The sequence below is a fragment of the Hyperolius riggenbachi genome, chromosome 2, assembly GCF_040937935.1.
Source record: "Hyperolius riggenbachi isolate aHypRig1 chromosome 2, aHypRig1.pri, whole genome shotgun sequence".
In the NCBI taxonomy this organism is placed as follows: domain Eukaryota; kingdom Metazoa; phylum Chordata; class Amphibia; order Anura; family Hyperoliidae; genus Hyperolius; species Hyperolius riggenbachi.
Window position 1 is genome coordinate 540,396,937 of NC_090647.1, and position 19,144 is coordinate 540,416,080.

The window sequence follows — 19,144 nt, forward strand, 5'->3', positions numbered from 1 at the left end:
TTGCTGGTTAAAGTGGCGCTTCAGCTGGCTTTGAAACTGTGCAGCTCGGGGTCGGGTGCGGGAGCTCCGACTTTAGCTTCCTCCCTCCAGGGCGCCGGAACCGGAAGTCCAATCCAGGGATTTTATCTGATTGCCATCTGGAGTCGGGAAGGAATGTTTTCCCTTTTGGGGCTAATTGGACCATGCCTTGTAAGGGTTTTTATCCTTCCTCTGGATCAACAGGGATATGTGAGGGATCAGGCTGGAGTTGTACTTTATACTGGTTGAACTCGATGGACGTATGTCTTTTTTCAACCCAAATAACTATGTAAAAATAAATGGTTTATGTTTGCTAGGTGTATGAAAATTGTATGAAACAAACAAGGTTAATAAAAGATAAAAATAAAAAGAGAAAATGAATGAAATACGTTTATTGAATTTGAACCAAAAAGTGGAGAAAAGGAACAAGCAGAGGGTAACAAAAAGAGAGAGAGGCAGAGAGAAAACTGATAACAGGCAACAGAAGAAAACTTAAATAATGCAAGAAATAAAAAAATGAAAGGTCACCCAGAATTTTTTTTCCCCAGCGTATAAGACGACTCCCAACTTTTCCAGTTAAAATATAAATTTTGGGATATACTCGGCGTATAAGACTTCCCCTCTGGACTGTTGGACATTTGTATACCGTACTGTATGTACTAGTGCTATACTGTATAAACAGGTACCCAGCACCTGGCGTATAAGACGACCCTCTACTTTTGAGAAGATTTCCTAGGGAGATTATATATATATTTATTTATTTATTTATTTATTTTTTAAAGATAAAATTTAAAAAAAAATCAATCAGGAGCAAATGATAGGAACACAATAACACAAATGAGAAAATAAACATGGCAACAGGCAAGAGGCAATGGCAGAAATTAGAATTTTAAACAGTTGTAAAGTGATAATATTTACAGTAGATACAAGTTAGATGCAATACATAGTAAACAAAGTGATGGAAGATAGAATTTACTAGCAAAATACATTTGACAAGTTTAAGAAAAATGGAGAAGAGGCATTCTGGAAAAAAAAATGGAACACGAAAGTAAAAATAAATAAATAACAGAATTTAAACAATAACAGATCAGTAAAAAAAAGACATGGAATAAAAAAAGAGCAAAAAAATCATAAAGATACAAAAACTGGCAAAAAAAAAAAAGGGAGAAAGAGAACAAGAACATCAAATTTAAATTACATGACAGAGGGCAAAAGTACAACACACACAAGGATAAGGAAAACTAAAGGCTACAGAAAAGAATAATAAAATATAATAATAATAATAATAATAATAATAATATAACGTATTAATATAAGAGGAAAAATATTTTTCGAAAATTTACACAATACAGAAGATAAATAAAGAATGGCGATTTAAAAAAGGGGGAAAAAACACCCTAAAAAAAAAAAGGAAAAAGGAGAAATGGAAAATAAAAATATTAAACCATATCCTCCCATAGCATTACACCAATATCTGCATATCAGACAGCCGCTATGGGAAACAGGAGCCTACATCCAGAACAGAAGTTTTCTCTGAGATGTTTTCCTCCTTTGCTCCATTTCCTACTATTATTTCAGTTCCACAGAGAATTTATCTTTATTTTTCCATTAGTCACCACACCCACTCACTGTATATGTTGTGCTTCAGAAAATACATGCCATATTTCTCATTAATAACCCCAAGACTTGGCAGACTGGATAAACAAAGTATCAGCGACATGCAGGAAATCGCTGCAGGCAATGTAGGAGTTACTTCCTGTTGTGCAGGAAGAATCTGAAAGATACATCGACAACATTCTGCAGCAGTGGAGTTGGCCTTTACAAATCAATCTCTGTTGGAGGAGAGAAAACTAAATTTTAAAAAAGCATGCATTGTGCTGCCGGAAAACTTTTTCACAGAACTCCTCTACATTATCTATAGCTTCGGGGTCCATTCACACTAGAGCGTTTTTCAGCGATTTCAGCAAAACGCTCAAACTCTAGTGCTTTTTAAAAGCGCTAGTGTAATAAAACCCTATGGGTCCGTTCTTACTTGGGTGATTTGCGCTAATCGCTGCAAATCGGCCAAATTCGCGAAACACAAACGCGTCGCATGCACCATTTTCAGGCGATTTCCCGGCGATCGCATTTCAGTGCTATAGAAGCACTAAACGCGATCGCGGAAAAATTGCCGCAGTGTTCAGTGATTTTTCCGCTGAAAAATCACTCCCACAAAACGCCAGCAAAAATCGCCAGCGTTTTGCGTTTCTAAGTGTGAATGGGCCCTCAAAGTAGACCTGAACTCTTGCACAGGACAGAAAGAAAACAGAGAAACACACCCTGTGTGTATTTATAAAGTTTAGCCTGTCTAATTTCCCCTTATCTGTGACTAAGTATGTGTAATGTAATTTGATCCCTCAGCTGTGTCAGCTGACTGCCATGGCAGAGAGCTCATATGTAAACACAGGATGTTAACAAAATGTCTGCTTCCATGAAAGCATAAAGTAGTCAAAATGCAGATTTATTGCAGGATTTGTATCTGCTGTAACAAGGATTTTTTTTGTTGTTGTTTAAAGGTTATTGTGCTGTTGCTTATCTTTTAGAGCAGAGAGGAAGTTCTGGGAGGCAGGACATTTGGGCGCATGAGACAGGTGGACAAAAAGGGCGCCGCCATTCACTCCCATAATAAATATCGTTTAATGGGCGCCCAACAGGAAAAAAGGGCGCCGGAGACTTTTAATGTTTTATAACTGCTTCTCATGATTACACATTATTTAGGGGTCTTAGGGTTAGGCACCACCAGGGGGGGTCTTAGGTTTAGGCACCACCAGGGGGGTCTTAGGGTTAGGCACCACCAGGGGGGTCTTAGGTTTAGGCACCACTAGGGGGGTCTTAGGGTTAGGCACCAACAGGGGGGTCTTAGGTTTAGGCACCACCAGGGGGGTCTTAGGTTTAAGCACCACCAGGGGGGTCTTAGGTTTAGGCACCACCAGGGGGGTCTTAGGTTTAGGCACCACCAGGGGGGTCTTAGGGTTAGGCACCACCAGGGGGGTCTTAGGTTTAGGCACCACCAGGGGGGTCTTAGGTTTAGGCACCACCAGGGGGGGGGTCTTAGGTTTAGGCACCACCAGGGGGGTCTTAGGTTTAGGCACCATCAGGGGGGTCTTAGGTTTAGGCACCACCAGGAGGGTCTTAGGTTTAGGCACCACCAGGGGGGTCTTAGGTTTAGGCACCACCAGGGGGGGGTCTTAGGTTTAGGCACCACCAGGGGGGTCTTAGGTTTAGGCACCATCAGGGGGGTCTTAGGTTTAGGCACCACCAGGGGGGTCTTAGGTTTAGGCACCACCAGGGGGGTCTTAGGTTTAGGCACCACCAGGGGGGTCTTAGGTTTAGGCACCACCAGGGGGTCTAGGGGTTAGGGGTAGGTACAGGGAGGGTTCTGTGTAAGAGTAGGGTTAGGTATATAGTTTTAGTAAAAATCTTATTAATCTTTTATAAAACGTTATTATACATTTCACTTTTTAAACAGGGAAGATTAACGTTTTTACAATTGCCGATTTTATACACATTATTTAATGATTTATAACTTTATAAAACATTATTTTTAAACAAAATATAGCACATTTTTTTTTAAACGTTATTCATGCTTATCGTTTAAAACCCTGCGCCCTTTTTTACCTACACCCTTTTTTAACGTACGCGAAGTTCTGAGTTCAGGTCCATGTTAGATGAAGATTGCCCGACAGTATCAGGAAGAGGCACATATGCGTGATTCTGTCTTCTAGACCTCAATAAAAGGAGTTGAAGGCCCTTATTCAATTTACTATTTCTCTTAAAGGGACTCCGAGCTCACAAAAAAAAGGAATGTTGTACTCACCAGGGGCTTTCTCCAGCCCAGTGCTGGTCGGGAGGTCCCACGCCGGCGTCCTGGCTCCTCTCCTTCTCCCCGCTCCGGTATGGCTGACAGGCCGCAGCCCGGGCGACACTCGGTAGAGTGTCGGGCTGCAGCTTCCGCGTATGACGCGGATTACGTCACACGCTGGCCGCCTCGCGTCATCACGGCGGCCGGCATGAAAGTACTGCGCATGCGCCCGGGCTGCGGCCTGTCAGCCATACCGGAGCGGGGAGAAGGAGAGGAGCCAGGACGCCGGCGTGGGACCTCCCGACCAGCACTGGGCTGGAGAACGCCCCTGGTGAGTACAACTTTCCTTTTTTTTGTGAGCTCGGAGTCCCTTTAAGTTTTCTCCCAGGAGACACTTTTTCATCTTCTGTTTGAAATCATTTCTCAGCACTCTGCAACTGAAAAATACCAAAAAGTATGTGAAAAAGTACTATCAAAATTATTTTCTTGCTTGCCGATAAGGGCTAAAGGCTACAATGGACATTCCACCAGTCTGTCTATGAACAAATACATAAACAATTATAGATTCGAATTTTTAAATATGGGACTGTTGCAGCTGTGACATTGCGCTAAATTGAGTTCTTCTGTTTCAGTTTTGCCTTAAAAAAATAAATCACAAGTTGGAAAAAAAGAAAAAAAAAGTATGGTATGTAGAGATTATGTCTTCCTGAATCACATTTGCTGTAGTCTCTAGTCTCCATGAAAAGGATGATTTTTTTAGATTTTCACCTGAAAATGTGTACTGTACATTAAAATGATATGAATATTGATTATACACTTTACAGTAATCCTCTAATTTCTCTTTAAATTTCTACCCACTTGCTGTGGGTAGAAGAAATCTGACAGGTTTTGGACTAGTCGATCTCACAGGGGATTCTTAGTATTTCCTTACAGAAGCACTCACTGGAAAGGATCTATACAGTACAAATATGCCAACTGCAGACTTTCCCTGTATGCATACTGTTCTTACATTTGGACTGAGTGACTGCTATTTAGTAAATGTTTTTAAAAACAAAGAAATCCCCAAGAATCCCAGATGAGCAGGTGGACTAGTCTAAAACCTGTCAGACTAATAATACCTACTGTAAGGAACAGCGACAAATAATTTACATAATTTTATATATATTTATATATATATATATATATATATATATATATATATATATATATATATATATATACACTGTATATACTCCCATATAAGCCCAATTTTTCAGCATAAAAAATGTGCTTAAAGGTTACCCCCTATGCTTATATGCGAGTCAGTGGCATAAAACAGATGGTGGAATGGAACAGGTTTTGTTAATGGCAGAAGAGCATAAGGATTGTGCACTAGTGATCCTGCTCTTGCCAGCTGGCTCCCTGCTGTGTCTGTGCCCCCCCCCCCCCCTCTGCAACATGGTGTGCAGAGTCTGCTGCTCAAGACTACCTGTGTCCCCTGGCTTGTTGAGCGAAGCGTGTTAGAGGTGCAATGATCAGGGATTCTTCCTGTGTGGCAATCGCTGTGTCGCTGTGTCTCATATCTATGACACCAAGTGGCTTCTTGAGACACAGCTGTATGATCCTGGGGCACATCTGGCTATAGGAAGGGGGCTGACTTGTACTGGGGGCACATTTGGCTACTGTGTAGTGGGGCTATATTGGGGAGGCAGCTTATACGCAAGTCAATCACTTTTTCCTGGTTTCTGAGAGAAAGGTGGGTACCTCGGCTTATACACGGGTCGGCTTATTTGCAAGTATATACAGTATATATATTTTTTTATTTTTTTTTTAAGTCTTACAATATTTTTCTTCATAGTGGTGCTTTAATAACTTTTCTTTCCTCTAATATGGGAAATTATTACGCTCTTATACACTTCAGCCCATAGGTTGTTTTCACCTGAAAAACGCAAGCAATTTTCACATTTCGGTGTTCCTCCCATTTATTTGCCAATAACTGTATAACTACTTATCACACCTAAATGATAAAAAAAAAAATTCAACCACAAATTAGATTTTTGGGGGTTGTACTTGTTTTCAGTAATTACTTTATTTTCAATGCATTTTAAAGGGAAAAAACAAGGAAAATACACAATTTTTCCAATTCCCTCCCATATAGTTTTAAAATAAACAATGCTACTGTACATAAAACCCACACATTTGATTTACCCATTTGTCCTGGCTTTCAAAACATTTTCATTTTTTTCCTAGTACAATGTATGGTGAAAATGGATTATTTGGAAATAAAGGTGTAATTTGTTTCTGTTTTGTTTTATTTGCTTTCTGACTGTACCCTATCAATAATTACAAGTCCTTATTTGCAAAAATAACAATCATATACCCTAATTACATAAATATTAAAAACACTGAGTTCCTAAGGTAACTATTTATGTATTTTTTTCAATACTATCACTTTTTTTTTTTTTTTTTACAAGTGTGTTATTTTGGTCAGTCCAGGGGAGGGGGGTTAGCAGGGGTTAAAAATTATAGTACATTTATTTTTTTTATGCATTTGTATTTTAATGTTATTTTTTGGCCACAAAATGGTGCTACACACTATCTTGGGTTACCAGGAAGTGTTTGTTCATTTTTTTACGATACTTTTTACTTTAATTTTTATGAACGAACGTGGCTCCTGATTGGAGTCATGCTCATTTATTCTGAGGCACACAATATTCACATGTTCCTGTTACCCAAACACTGACGTGCACGTCCCGCTGTGAATGAACATGCGTGGGCATGTACAACCATGCCTGAATGAGAGGATGCACCTGTATGCCCTGAGTTAGGTAGGCTCAAACTGGATACTTATGTATGTCCAGTTTGAGTTAAGTAGGTAAAGGATGTCTGTGAAGAGTTCAGTCAACACTTTTTCAGTGGGTCCATGTAGACTTTGTATGCAGCTTCTAAATTTTCAAAAAAGCAAGAAAGTGTCCAGCACATATTTGATATGACTGCTTTGCATGCTCACAACCCTAAACATGTGGATTTAAAGAGGGCACAGCACACAATGAAAAGTCTTTACTCCACATATACAGTGCTGCCCATAATTATTCATTACGTTGACAAATTTTGACTTAAAGTTACTTTTATTCAACCGGCAAGTAATTTTTTGGATGGGAAATGACATGGGTTTCTCCCAAAAGATAATAAGATGATGTACAAGAGGCATTATTGTGGAAAAAAAATTCCCAGCTTTTATTTACATTTGAGCAAAAAGTGTACAATACAAAATTATTCATACCCTTCCCAAAATGTCACAGTCTGTGGGAAAATCCAAAGTTCTATACCAATTGAAATAGTCCAAGCTGTTCTAAAATTATTCTAATTACCCTGATTGGGAACAGTTGTTTTAACCAACTCAACAGGTAAAAAACAGCAGCTCTCTGCAGTTGGTTTGTGGACTGCCATGGCTAAGACAAAGGAGCTCAGTGAGGACCTGAAGACTTCACAAGTTAGGAAAGGACTACAAGGCCATTTCTAAATGTTTTCAAGTTCCAGTGGCTACAGTGCAAAGTATTATTAAAAAATACAAGATGTTCTGCACTGTGGGAAATCTCAGAGGATATGGTGGGAAGCCAAAAGCGACACCTGTGCTGGCCAGGAGGATAGTGAAAGAGGTGAAAAAGAATCCAAGGATCACCATCCTGGTGAATCTGAGCTCTGCTAGTGGCTATGTCTCAAGGCAGACAATCCAACGGACACTGCACACTTCTGGGTTCTATGGATGCAGACCAAGGAGGACGCCACCTTTACAGATAAGGCACACAAAATCTTGCTAGGCCTTTGCAAATGCTCATCTGGACAAAGAAGAAGACTTCTGGTCCTCTGTGTTACGGTCAAATGAAACAAAAATTGAATTGTTTGGTCCATATGATGTTTCCTTCATTTGGGTTAAAAATGGAGAAGTCTTCAACCCAAAAAAACACCATCCCCACTGTCAAACATGGTGGTGGGAACCTAATGGTTTGGGGGTGTTTTTCAGGCAATGGACAAGGGAACCTAATCACAGTAAACGGCATCATGAAAAAAAGAGCAATACATAAGGATTCTCAATGACAACATCAGGCAATCTGCAGAGAAACTTGGCCTTGGGCACTAGTTGACATTTCAGCATGACAAAGACCCAAAATGCACAGCAAAAGTGGTGAAGAAATGGTTAGCAGGGAGATCTTTTATCTTTTGGGAGACACCTATGTCATTTCCCGTCAAAAAATCACTTGCTGATTGAATCAAAGTAACTTTAAGTCAAAATTTGCCGGGAGTATGAATAATTATGGGCAGCACTGCAGTTGCTGAAGAGCAGAGAAGAAATTCACTGCTTTGTGTTTTCTGTGTTTGTTTAGGCAGATCAAACTGTCTAATTAGTTATTAGCATTTGTGCATCTAAGGAAGGAGCACACCATGGAGGCCCTCTCCCCATGCGGTAAACACTGAGGCTTAACCCCTTCAGTGCTCAATGCAAAGTGAAGCCAAGTTGAAAAACTTACATTTATATTTTTTTAGGTTTTTACATAAATTGTAATGAAGAATTTAATTTATTTCCATAATGGTTATCATGCTACGGCTATCTTTTAGAGTAGAGTGGACATTCTGAGTTTAGTTCCACTTTAAGTATGCCAAGGATTAGTTTAAATGTGTGTGGTTTGATTAGGACATACTTATTTAGCATCTCCCTCAGGGCAGCCTATTTAAAGATAATAGACAACATTGTGCTTGACTAAGTTTAATTCGCCCACAAATTTCCCACTATTGGAATAAAATGGTCCAGCAAATGCATTTAGGGTCCTTCTTCAGTTTTCTTTACTTTAACTAGTTAACAACTGAGGGGGGGTTTCCCTTTTAGGACCAAAGCCTTTTTCATTTTTCAGAGCTCCTCCCTTTTTTCACCAATAATGTAATCACTACTAATCACAACAAAATGATCTTGTTTTTTGCCACCAATTGGCTTTCTTTGGGTGGTACATTATGCTAAGAATTTTTTTTTATTCTAAATGCATTTTAACAGGAAAAATAAAGTGTAATATACACAGTAATATACACTCTTGACATACACATTAAAAAAGTTTAGTCCCCAAGTTAACTATTTATGTATTTTTTTTTAAATGTCACTTTTTTAATCAAAGTTTTTATTTGGGTAACTATGGGCTCGATTCACAAAGCTGTGCTAACACTTAGCACGGCAGTGAAAAGCCACTTTGCATGTGCTAACATGCGCATAAAGGTTTGCATGCGTAACAGTTTGCACGCAAGCTACTAAACTTTGCACGTGTAAACTACTTAGCATGCACGTTTGCACGTGCAAAGCCTTAACACCTGATAACTGAGTTATCACGGTTTAATGAATCAAGCCCTGTGGGTGAAGAGGTAAGGAGTTCATCAATACTATTTTAAATGTATTTAAAATAGCATTGAAGTTTAAAGGTGCAATGTTAATTTTTGGCCACTAGATGTCCCCCACACTTTATTTTGGTTGTTACAGGAAGGTAGGCAATACATTGATTTTTGTCAATGAATATTCATTGATATCGGGCACTTAGATCAATGAATGAGAACTGTTTTCCCATTCACTGATCTGTATACTAACAGATCGCAACAACAACGGTACACGGGAGCAGACGGGTGCGTGCACAGCAATGATCGTGGCAATGGACTAATATCTACATCCCTGGGACTTCAGATATAGTCATGCGGGACACAGATATACCACCCACGGTGCAGTAACTATTTAATTTGTACACAGGCATAAGATAAAAGTAAGGACAATTTTTATTTTTCTGGTTAGACTTTATTATAAATAAATATTCAGCTATAAAAAAAAATATCAGTATGATATAAGAACATTTATGTGTGGACGGAACAACACCCACCCATATATATATATGTCATTTTATTCCGGAATTATCATTCGTATTCCCACAAGCCCCCTGAACCAGCCCAGTTCACTATATGCAAGTGTATTAGTACAGTATACCAATCTGGAACAGCTACACCCTTCCAACTGAACATATGTTGCCTGAAGATTTTTTTTTTATTGGTGTCCCTGCCCTGGATGTGGAATCATTGTTTTCCTCAATCCCTCATGAAGTGGGTTTGGAGGCATTGTTATTCTATTTGGATTGATATTATGGAGATAGGGAAGAGGCACACAATGGATGTGTATAAGATATAATAAACTGCATAAACAAGGCCGAAACGTTTCAGAGAACTTTATCTCTTTTATTTGCTCACTAATTACGTAGTCAGGAGTCAATCTGATAATTTGTCATGCAGCCTGCAATTATATCAGTTAGCTTCAGTGAGGTGTAAATATGTATTCAAAAGACATCAGAGCGGTCTTGTAGTGTTTCATATTCTTTTTTTACTGTGTTTAAAGCATTAGAGCAAACATTACGCTGCATTTCTGAACGCAAAGTAGATTTAAAACATTTATGCATTTGCATATACTTATTGATCATATATAGGTCTAAACCAATAATTTTACAATTAACTTGTATGTAAATAAGACCACATTTTCCATGTCAGACTGACATACTGTACAATAGAGGTGGGCCGAACGGTTCGCCGGCGAACGGTTCCAGGCGAACTTTGGGTGGTTCGCCTTCGCAGGCGAAGGAGAACTTTCCCAGAAGTTTGATTCGCCCCATAATGCTCTATGAGGGTCAACTTTGACCCTCTGCATCACAGTCAGCAGGCGCATTGTAGCCAATCCGGCTATACTAAGCCCTGGAGCCCCACCCCCCCTTATATAAGGCAGGCTCCGGCGGCCATTAGCCTCACTTGTGTGCCTGTTAGAGACAGAATAGGGACAGCTGCTGCAGACTTGTTCTCCTAGGGACAGATTAGTCAGGCTCTTGCCTTCTTAGCTGAATCTTATTGCTATAATAGCGCCCCAGAAAAGCTCTTTTCAGAGCTCATCCTACTCGTGTGATCAATTTTATTTTTCTGTGTTTGAAACTGACACTTGTGTTGTTTAGACAGCATTGCTAATTCATACTGTGTGTCCCACTGCCAGCAGCAGCAGCACATTCAGTGACTACTACCTGTGTGTGTGAGACACTTGTGTTTTTTAGACAGCATTGCTAATTCATACTGTGTGTCCCACTGCCAGCAGCAGCAGCACATTCAGTGACTACTACCTGTGTGTGAGAGACACTTGTGTTGTTTAGACAGCATTGCTAATTCATACTGTGTGTCCCACTGCCAGCAGCAGCAGCACATTCAGTGACTACTACCTGTGTGTGTGAGACACTTGTGTTTTTTAGACAGCATTGCTAATTCATACTGTGTGTCCCACTGGCACTGCCAGCACAAATGGCAGACTTGCCCGCCTCCATTTGATTCTCGTGAAAGGAATGTGGTGTCATCTTTGTCCACCATAACTGGTTCTCGTTAAAGAATTTAAAGTACATTCATTTCAAATACACAGCAGGGCCTCGAAAGTCCTCCTCCTGTATTGTTATTTTTGGTCACTACCTCGGGGCGGGCGGGCGTGCATGCCTTCCCGCTGCCCTCCTTGGATGTGTAGTGGTAGCCGTTGCTCAGGCTCCACACCGGATTCCATCCCTCATTCCCCGGCCTTTACCCGGGGTCACAATGTCAGACTTGCCCACCTCCATAGGATTCTCATTGTAGCGGTACTGAACAAGTACACAGCAAGTAGAAAATGTAATTTAAAAAAAAACTGAAGGTTTTTAACAGTGACATGGAAAGTTGAGAAGGAAGTCACACATTACCTGACATCACTGAGTGAGGAAGAGCAATCTCGCCATGTTGCGCAGTAGTCCAGCATGGCCGTCACAACACACAACAAACAGCTATTTGCGCTGCGTTACACAGTGAGTTTGGTGTGTCAGTGTGAAGCAGTACTATAATTACACTCCCTGATTGATGTATACACATGCAAGATGTTTTAAAGCACGTTAGGCCTGCAATTTAGCATTCAATGTGATTTCTGCCCTTAAAACGCTGCTTTGCGTCACATCCACGACTTTTGGCGTGTATCCCATTCCGCCATGCCCCCCTCCAGGTGTTAGACCCCTTGAAACATCTTTTCCATCACTTTTGTGGCCAGCATAATTTTTTCTATTTTTCAAAGTTCGCCTCCCCATTGAAGTCTATTGCGGTTCACGAACTTTTCCGCAAACCGAACCTTCCGCGGAAGTTCGCGAACCCGGTTCGCGAACCTAAAATCAGAGGTTCGGCCCATCTCTACTGTACAATAGCTTATTATGCTAATTAGAAATCATTATTGTGATAACCAGACATTTTCATGTACATATTTCCAAATAAGTATTCTTTCTCCACCTGCATTCCTCTTCTCTTGATTTTAACTAAAGTTTGCCATACATTGGTGGTCAATAACAGTCCGATCCAGCAAGTTCATGATACACAAGCAGTTACATTTCTTCTTCCATCATCCATTTACAGAAGTCATGTGAAGGAGGGGTGAAGATGGAGGCGGGACTTATGAAAGTACAACAGTTGATATAGCTGGAGGCTCCACCTCCCACCTGAACCCACCTGCAACTTCTAAAGACTCAGTCGGGACATAATTGCTTACCCTAAAGGACACCCTTGCTGTGGAACACTAGACCACACTGTGGAATATTCACAGAATGGTGTGAGTAGCATCACTTATCAAGCATCCTGGTTACAGGTGGTCTTGAAACTTTATTTTCCCAATGGCTGTTATGTCCCTCGAGTCAGGTCTCAGACATGCCCCTTATATGTTTATGGAGCTGAGCAGGGTATGATGAGATCACCAAATTACTCCTCCGTCTGTCCAGTTGGAGAGCCATTTAGATGCACTGTTCATGATGAAAGGATCACTTGTATAGTCTCTTGAATTAGTAGTTGTTTTTGTTATTACAATTAAAACAGTTACTATCTAAATAGTGGTTGATAGGTAGCATCATTTTTCCAATCTGTGAACCTGGAGTTAATGGATACCCTACCCTGCGACAGTTTTCAAGGTTCTCCTTATCTTGCAGACACACAAGGTAGCCAATAGCAAGCAATGCATCAATCACCACCAGAAACATGTGATCACGGATATCAGAGTGACGGACAGAACGGTCATCCCAGGACGGGGGAGGCTTGCAGGATCTAAACAGCAAATAAAACACAGATTAAAGGACAACTATCAAAGTTTACTAAAATTCTAAATGCCACATGTATGTCCAGCAATTACTAGCAAGTAGCAATACAAAGTATTTTTTTTCATCTCCTATGTGAAAAAAAATATGACATTTACAGAGGACAATTTTCACTGTGGGCATTACTATGGAAGACTGTGTCCAGCACATCCAGCATACAGAAACAATCTTCACTGGCTGCGATACGGTGAGTGAAATGCATTCAGAATGCTAGGAAGCAGAAGTATAACTTAACCACTTCGCCATATCTGGATGCATATATCCGTCCAGATAGGCAGTGGTGCTGCAGCCGTATGGTGCGCGCTCCCGCTGCCTCCCGCTGCCCCCCGATCAGTGAATGGGAATAGAATTCCCATTCACCGATCTAAGTCCCCGGCAGAAATACCGACGCTTTCTCATCAGAGAGCGTGGTATTTCTGCCCCCAGGAAACTTCTTCTCTTCTTTTTAGTTCCTAGATGCGACATCGTTCGCATCTAGGAATTTTTTGAATGTGGCCATCTTGTGGCCAAATAGTAAACCGCACCCACATACCTGTATTGAATAAAAAAATACATTACATTACATCTAAAATTGGCTATTTACCTCCCAAACTAAAATTACCCAAATACATTTTTGTATTAAAAAATAAAATAAAAAAAATTACAATTAAAAAAAAAAAAAAACTACATAAATAGTTACCTAAGGGTCTGAACTTTTTAAATATACATGTCAAGAGAGTATCTTATTAATTTTTTTTTAAATTATAAGCTTGTAAATAGTGATGGACGCAAATTGAAAAAATGCACCTTTATTTCTAAATAAAATATCGGCGCCATAAATTGTGATAGGGACGTAATTTAAACGGTGTAATAAGCGGGACAAATGGGCACATAAAATGCATGGGTTTTAATTACTGTAGCATGTATTAATTTTAAACTATAATGGCCAAAAACTGAGAAATAATGATTTTTTTCCATTTCTATCTTAATCTTTCTGTTAAAATGGTAAACAGTAAAGTGGCTCTTAGCAAAATGTACTACCTAAAGAAAGCCTAATTAGTGGCGGAAAAAACGAGATATAGATCAATTAATTTTGATAAGTAGCGATAAAGTTATTAGCGAATGAATGGGAGGTGAACATTGCTCGGATGCATAAGATTTTCGAAGCTGTAGGCTGAAGTGGTTAAAATAGGTGTGTAAAGAACTCATCAGCTGCAACTCTGTGGGCCATATGCAATTCACTTTTTCTCCTGAGTTTTCTCCTGGGTGAGATTTTAAAATTTGTCAATAAAATGCACTTTAAGCCAACAGAAAACAAGAAAATGCTGAAAATTATTTTGCTAGTACTTTTTCATTTACTTTTTGGTACTTTTTTAGTTGAAAAGTGCTGGAAAGTTATTTTATTTTGAAGATGAAAAATTATCTCCTAGGAGAAAACGCAGGTGAAAAAATGAATTGCATATGGCCCTGTGTGTCTGATCCTATATCTCTCTCTGTCTCGCAGTGTAAAGTAAACAGTTTACAGACAGGGAATGCTCATTCTCAATGGAAGGGGGGGGGGGGGGGAGCATGCAAGCACAGGAATAAACTACAAGTCCTTCTCTTCAGATCCTTTCTCTGTAGCGGACAAATCCCTCAGCTGATCTCTTATGATCTGTGAAAAATCAGTGTGTGTTTAAGCAAGGCAGAAACAAACAGTAAAGCATGCCTCTGTGAATAGTGAGAGAAGTGTAACCTATCTACATGGTATAGCTCTAGCCAAACACTGCCACAAACTGTCAGTTACAAACAGCTGGTAATAAGGCATTTGTTCCACACAGGCTGTCATCAGATACCTGTGAAAAGCTTTCTATTGTTGCTGGCTAAAAGCTCTATAAGTACCCTTGGTAATACAGGATGCATAGGTTGTGACTGCACCTGGGCCTCTGGGCCAGAGGGGCCCAATAGTTGCCCTCTTTCATTCATCTTATTAGCTCTTCATTGGTGCCATGCTGGTAATGATCACCTCTATATGTGCATTGGATTGTGATAATCATTACCAAATTGTTTCTGAACTATAACTACACCTCACCAATACTGAAGATGAAGATGTCCTTGGCTTCATATCAATATAGTTTTTGGGGGCCCCATGTAACACTCGCACTGAGACTTCCTAGCTCCTTAGCTACGCTACCAGGAGCCCACCATGGGAATGAGCATCTGGCTCAACTGCTGGAGAAAGTTTGGCTGTGCCCTGGACGCTATATCACTGCAGTTGAATGTCTTAGTTTGCTAAACATTGTAGAGCTGCAATGGTTTCTGCTCTGTGCAGCTAATTACTCCAGGAATATGAGAGTTACTGGGGTGTTACTGGGCAGGACATACTTTAGTAGTTGGGGAAAAAATGCTGTGTGAGGTTCCAGGCCTTTTTAGTCATAGTTAGCTGCAAACTGAAATGCACAGAAATAAGTGCATAATAGTAGATAATAAGTGGCACAGATAGGCCTCATACCATATTTGGATGAAAAAAAGGTGAAATAAAATATTTCTCACTTTTTTTTTAGGGCCGGTTCAAGTAACAATTGGGCCCTAGGGCAAAATTAGCCTGGTGGCCCCCAACAGACACCCCCCCCCCCTGACCAAAAAGCGCCATTAAGGCCCTTTGTTGCAGCTAAATTTCCCTCCCGGGCCCCTGAGCTGGCTGCTGACCCCCCCCCCCCCCCCCCCAATCACCTCCCAACTTAACAGACTCTATAGAGTCCCTGGGGAGCAACAGTTAAGATGGGGGAGGGACACCTTGGGGGCCCCTACAGGCTCTGGGGCCCTGGGGCAATTGCCCATTTTTTCCTATGGTAGCTCCAGCCCTGCTTTTTTTCCATGAACATGAAGCTATGATTTAATGTCAGTTAATGAAGGTTATTACCATATCTGGGTAGTAGTGATGGGCAAATTTCCCACAGTGTCATTCACCCGGGTGAATAGCAATAGCAAACATGTAAGTGCTCACAAAGGTGCTTAAAGTACCACTATCGCGAAAAAAGTAGGCAGTTAAAATCTGACAAACCCAACAGGTTTTAGGCCAGTCCATCTCCTCATGGGGGATTCTCTGGGTTTTCTTTGTTTTCAACAACTTTTCCTGAACAGCAGTTTAACTGCGAAAATAGTACAATACCAGCCAGCCTCTCTACTCACTTACATACTATGTTGTCAGACTTTACAACTGCTGTTCAGGAAATGCTGTTGAAAACAAATAAAAACCCAGAGAATCCCCCATAAGGAGATGGACTGGCCCAAAATCTGTCAGTTCTGTAAGATTTTAAATGCCTACTTTTGTTGAGATAGTGGTCCTATAAAGGTGGATAAACATTTGTATCTATCCTCTTTCTTCTAAAAATGACTTATAGATGTAAGATACAGTGGGTTGCAAAAGTATGCGGCCCCCTTGAAGTTTTCCACATTTTGTCACATTACTGCCACAAACATGCATCAATTATATTGGAATTCCACGTGAAAGACCAACACAAAGTACTGTACACGTGAGAAGTGGAATGAAAACCATACATCATTCCAAACATTTTTTACGAATAAATAACTGCAAAGTGGGGTTGTGTGCGTAATTATTCAGCCCCCTGAGTAAATAATTTGTAGAACCACCTTTTGCTGCAATTACAGCTGCCAGTCTTTTAGGGTATGTCTCTACCAGCTTTGTACATCTAGAGACTGAAATCCTTGCCCATTCTTCTTTGCAAAACAGCTCCAGCTCAGTCAGAATAGATGGACAGCGTTTGTGAACAGCAGTTTTCAGATCTTGCCACAGATTCTCGATTGGATTTAGATCTGGACTTTGACTGGGCCATTCTAACACATAGATATGTTTTGTTTTAAACCATTCCATTGTTGCCCTGGCTTTATGTTTAGGGTCGTTGTCCTGCTGAAAGGTGAACCTCCGCCCCAGTCTCGTCTTTTGCAGACTCCAAGAGGTTTTCTTCCAAGTTTGCCCTGTGTTTGGCTCCATCCATCTTCCCATCAACTCTGACCAGCTTCCCTGTCCCTGCTGAAGAGAAGCACCCCCAGAGTATGATGCTGCCACCACCATGTTTGACAGTGGGGATGGTGTGTTCAGAGTGATGTGCAGTGTTAGTTTTCCACCACACATAGCGTTTTGCATTTTGGCCAAAAAGTTCCATTTTGGTCTCATCTGACCAGAGCACCTTCTTCCACATGGTTGCTGTGTCTCCCACATGGCTTGTGGCAAACTGCAAACGGGACTTCTTATGTTTTCTGTTAACAATGCCTTTCTTCTTGCCACTCTTCCATAAAGGCCAACTTTGTGCAGTGCACGACTAATAGTTGTCCTATAGACAGATTCCCCCACCTGAGCTGTAGATCTCTGCAGCTCGTCCAGAGTCACCATGGGCCTCTTGACTGCATTTCTGATCAGCGCTCTCCTTGTTCGGCCTGTGAGTTTAGGTGGCCCTTGTCTTGGTAGGTTTACAGTTGTGCCATACTCCTTCCATTTCTGAATGATCGCTTGAACAGTGCTCCGTGGGATGTTCAAGGCTTTGGAAATCTTTTTGTAGCCTAAGCCTGCTTTAAATTTCTCAATAACTTGATCCCTGGCCTGTCTTGTGTGTTCTTTGGACTTCATGGTGTTGTTGCTCCCAATATTCTCTTAGACAACCTCTGAGGCCTTCACAGAGCAGCTGTATTTGTACTGACATTAGATTACACACAGGTGCACTCTATTTAGTCATTAGCGCTCATCAGGCAATGTCTATAGGCAACTGACTGCACTCAGATCAAAGGTGGCTGAATAATTATGCACACCCCACTTTGCAGTTATTTATTTGTAAACAATGTTTGGAATCATGTATGATTTTCATTCCACTTCTCAAGTGTACACCACTTTGTATTGGTCTTTTATGTGGAATTTCAATAAAATTGATTCATGTTTGTGGCAGTAATGTGACAAAATGTGGAAAACTTCAAGGGGGCTGAATACTTTTGCAACCCACTGTATTTAGATGCAGGGATGCCAACACTGGCATATGTATACTCTACTTTAAATACATGAATACTTTATATGGCAAGCTTTTAGTTTTTGTTCACATACCGTATATATTTTAAAGGCATGGAAAACTCAGTCACACAATAGAAAAAAAACAAAGATACTTAAAGTGTACCTGAACTATTGCACAGGACAGATGGAAAACAGAGCGAAATGTACCCTGTATGTATTTAGAGTGTTAAGCCTGTCTAATTCCCCATCAGTGACTAATCACTAGTATAATTTGATGTTTCAGCTGTGTTAGCTGGCTGCCTCGGCAAAGCAGCTAATTTGTAAACACTGGATGTTAACACTAGGCCTGCTTCCATGAAAGCAGGAAGCAGACACTCTGCAGATTTGTATCAGCTGTAACAAAGAAATGCTTTTATTTAAAGGCTATTATGCTGTTGCTTATGTTTTAGAGCAGAGAGGAAGTTTTGAGTTCAGGTCCACTTTAAACACCTTTCTAGGTTGTCCAAAGCAACATGTTTTGTTTTTCCTGGTCTAGTGGTACTTACCGCAGACATATAAATAGGTTTTCCCAAGTTTTGAGCCTGTTGGAAAGACACTGAACAAACATGTATATTCCCCTTCATCGTTAATGGTGGCTTTCCCAATGGTAATAGTGGAGACACTTCCTTTCTCCATAGACATGGTCAATTTCTTCTCGTACTGTGGTTCAATAGTTGTTCTGTTAGGGACATAACTTGCTATCTTCTCTTCATTCTTCTTCCAGGAGGCTTGAAGGACATTGTGAGAGCCCCGAAGTGTGCATTTCATTGTTACGGCTGCACCAGACCTGACTTTATGATACTTCTCGGTCAACACCTCACCTGGAAGACAAAAGAGAACTTCATGAAAAGCACTGAAGAAATGAAGACAAAACTTAACCTGTTTGGATATATGCAGGTAAGCTGACCTTCTTAAAGAGCATCTGAAGGGAAAATTAATACAAAAGACAGATACTCACATAAGGAGAGGGAAGGCTATGGATCCTATTGAGCCTTCCTGTTCTCCTCCTGGTCACTGCGTTCCCTCGCAGGTTCTCCTGTTAGCAGTCTACAACCGTTTGGTCGTAGACTGCTCTCTTCTGGGTGTGGCTGG

At 40.6% G+C, this 19,144-nt stretch overlaps 1 protein-coding gene across 2 annotated transcripts in view; it reads right to left on the reverse strand.

Annotated features, from left to right (window-relative positions):
* Positions 1-954: 954 nt before the first annotated feature.
* Positions 955-19,144, reverse strand: part of LOC137545088 (CD226 antigen-like) — a 45,629-nt gene continuing 27,439 nt past the window's right edge. Inside the window, exons 4-6 of one of the 2 annotated variants that reach the window (XR_011025990.1) lie at positions 18,559-18,873; positions 12,835-12,985; positions 955-1,041 (exon numbers count right to left, since the gene is read on the reverse strand). Coding sequence is in view for 1 of the 2 variants with exons in the window: in XM_068266197.1 (XP_068122298.1) it covers positions 12,906-12,985; positions 18,559-18,873 (395 nt within the window). In the remaining variant the exon portion in view is untranslated. Of the gene's footprint in view, positions 1,042-9,339; positions 12,986-18,558; positions 18,874-19,144 lie in introns of those variants that run through there. The other variant, XM_068266197.1, reaches the window with a different exon arrangement.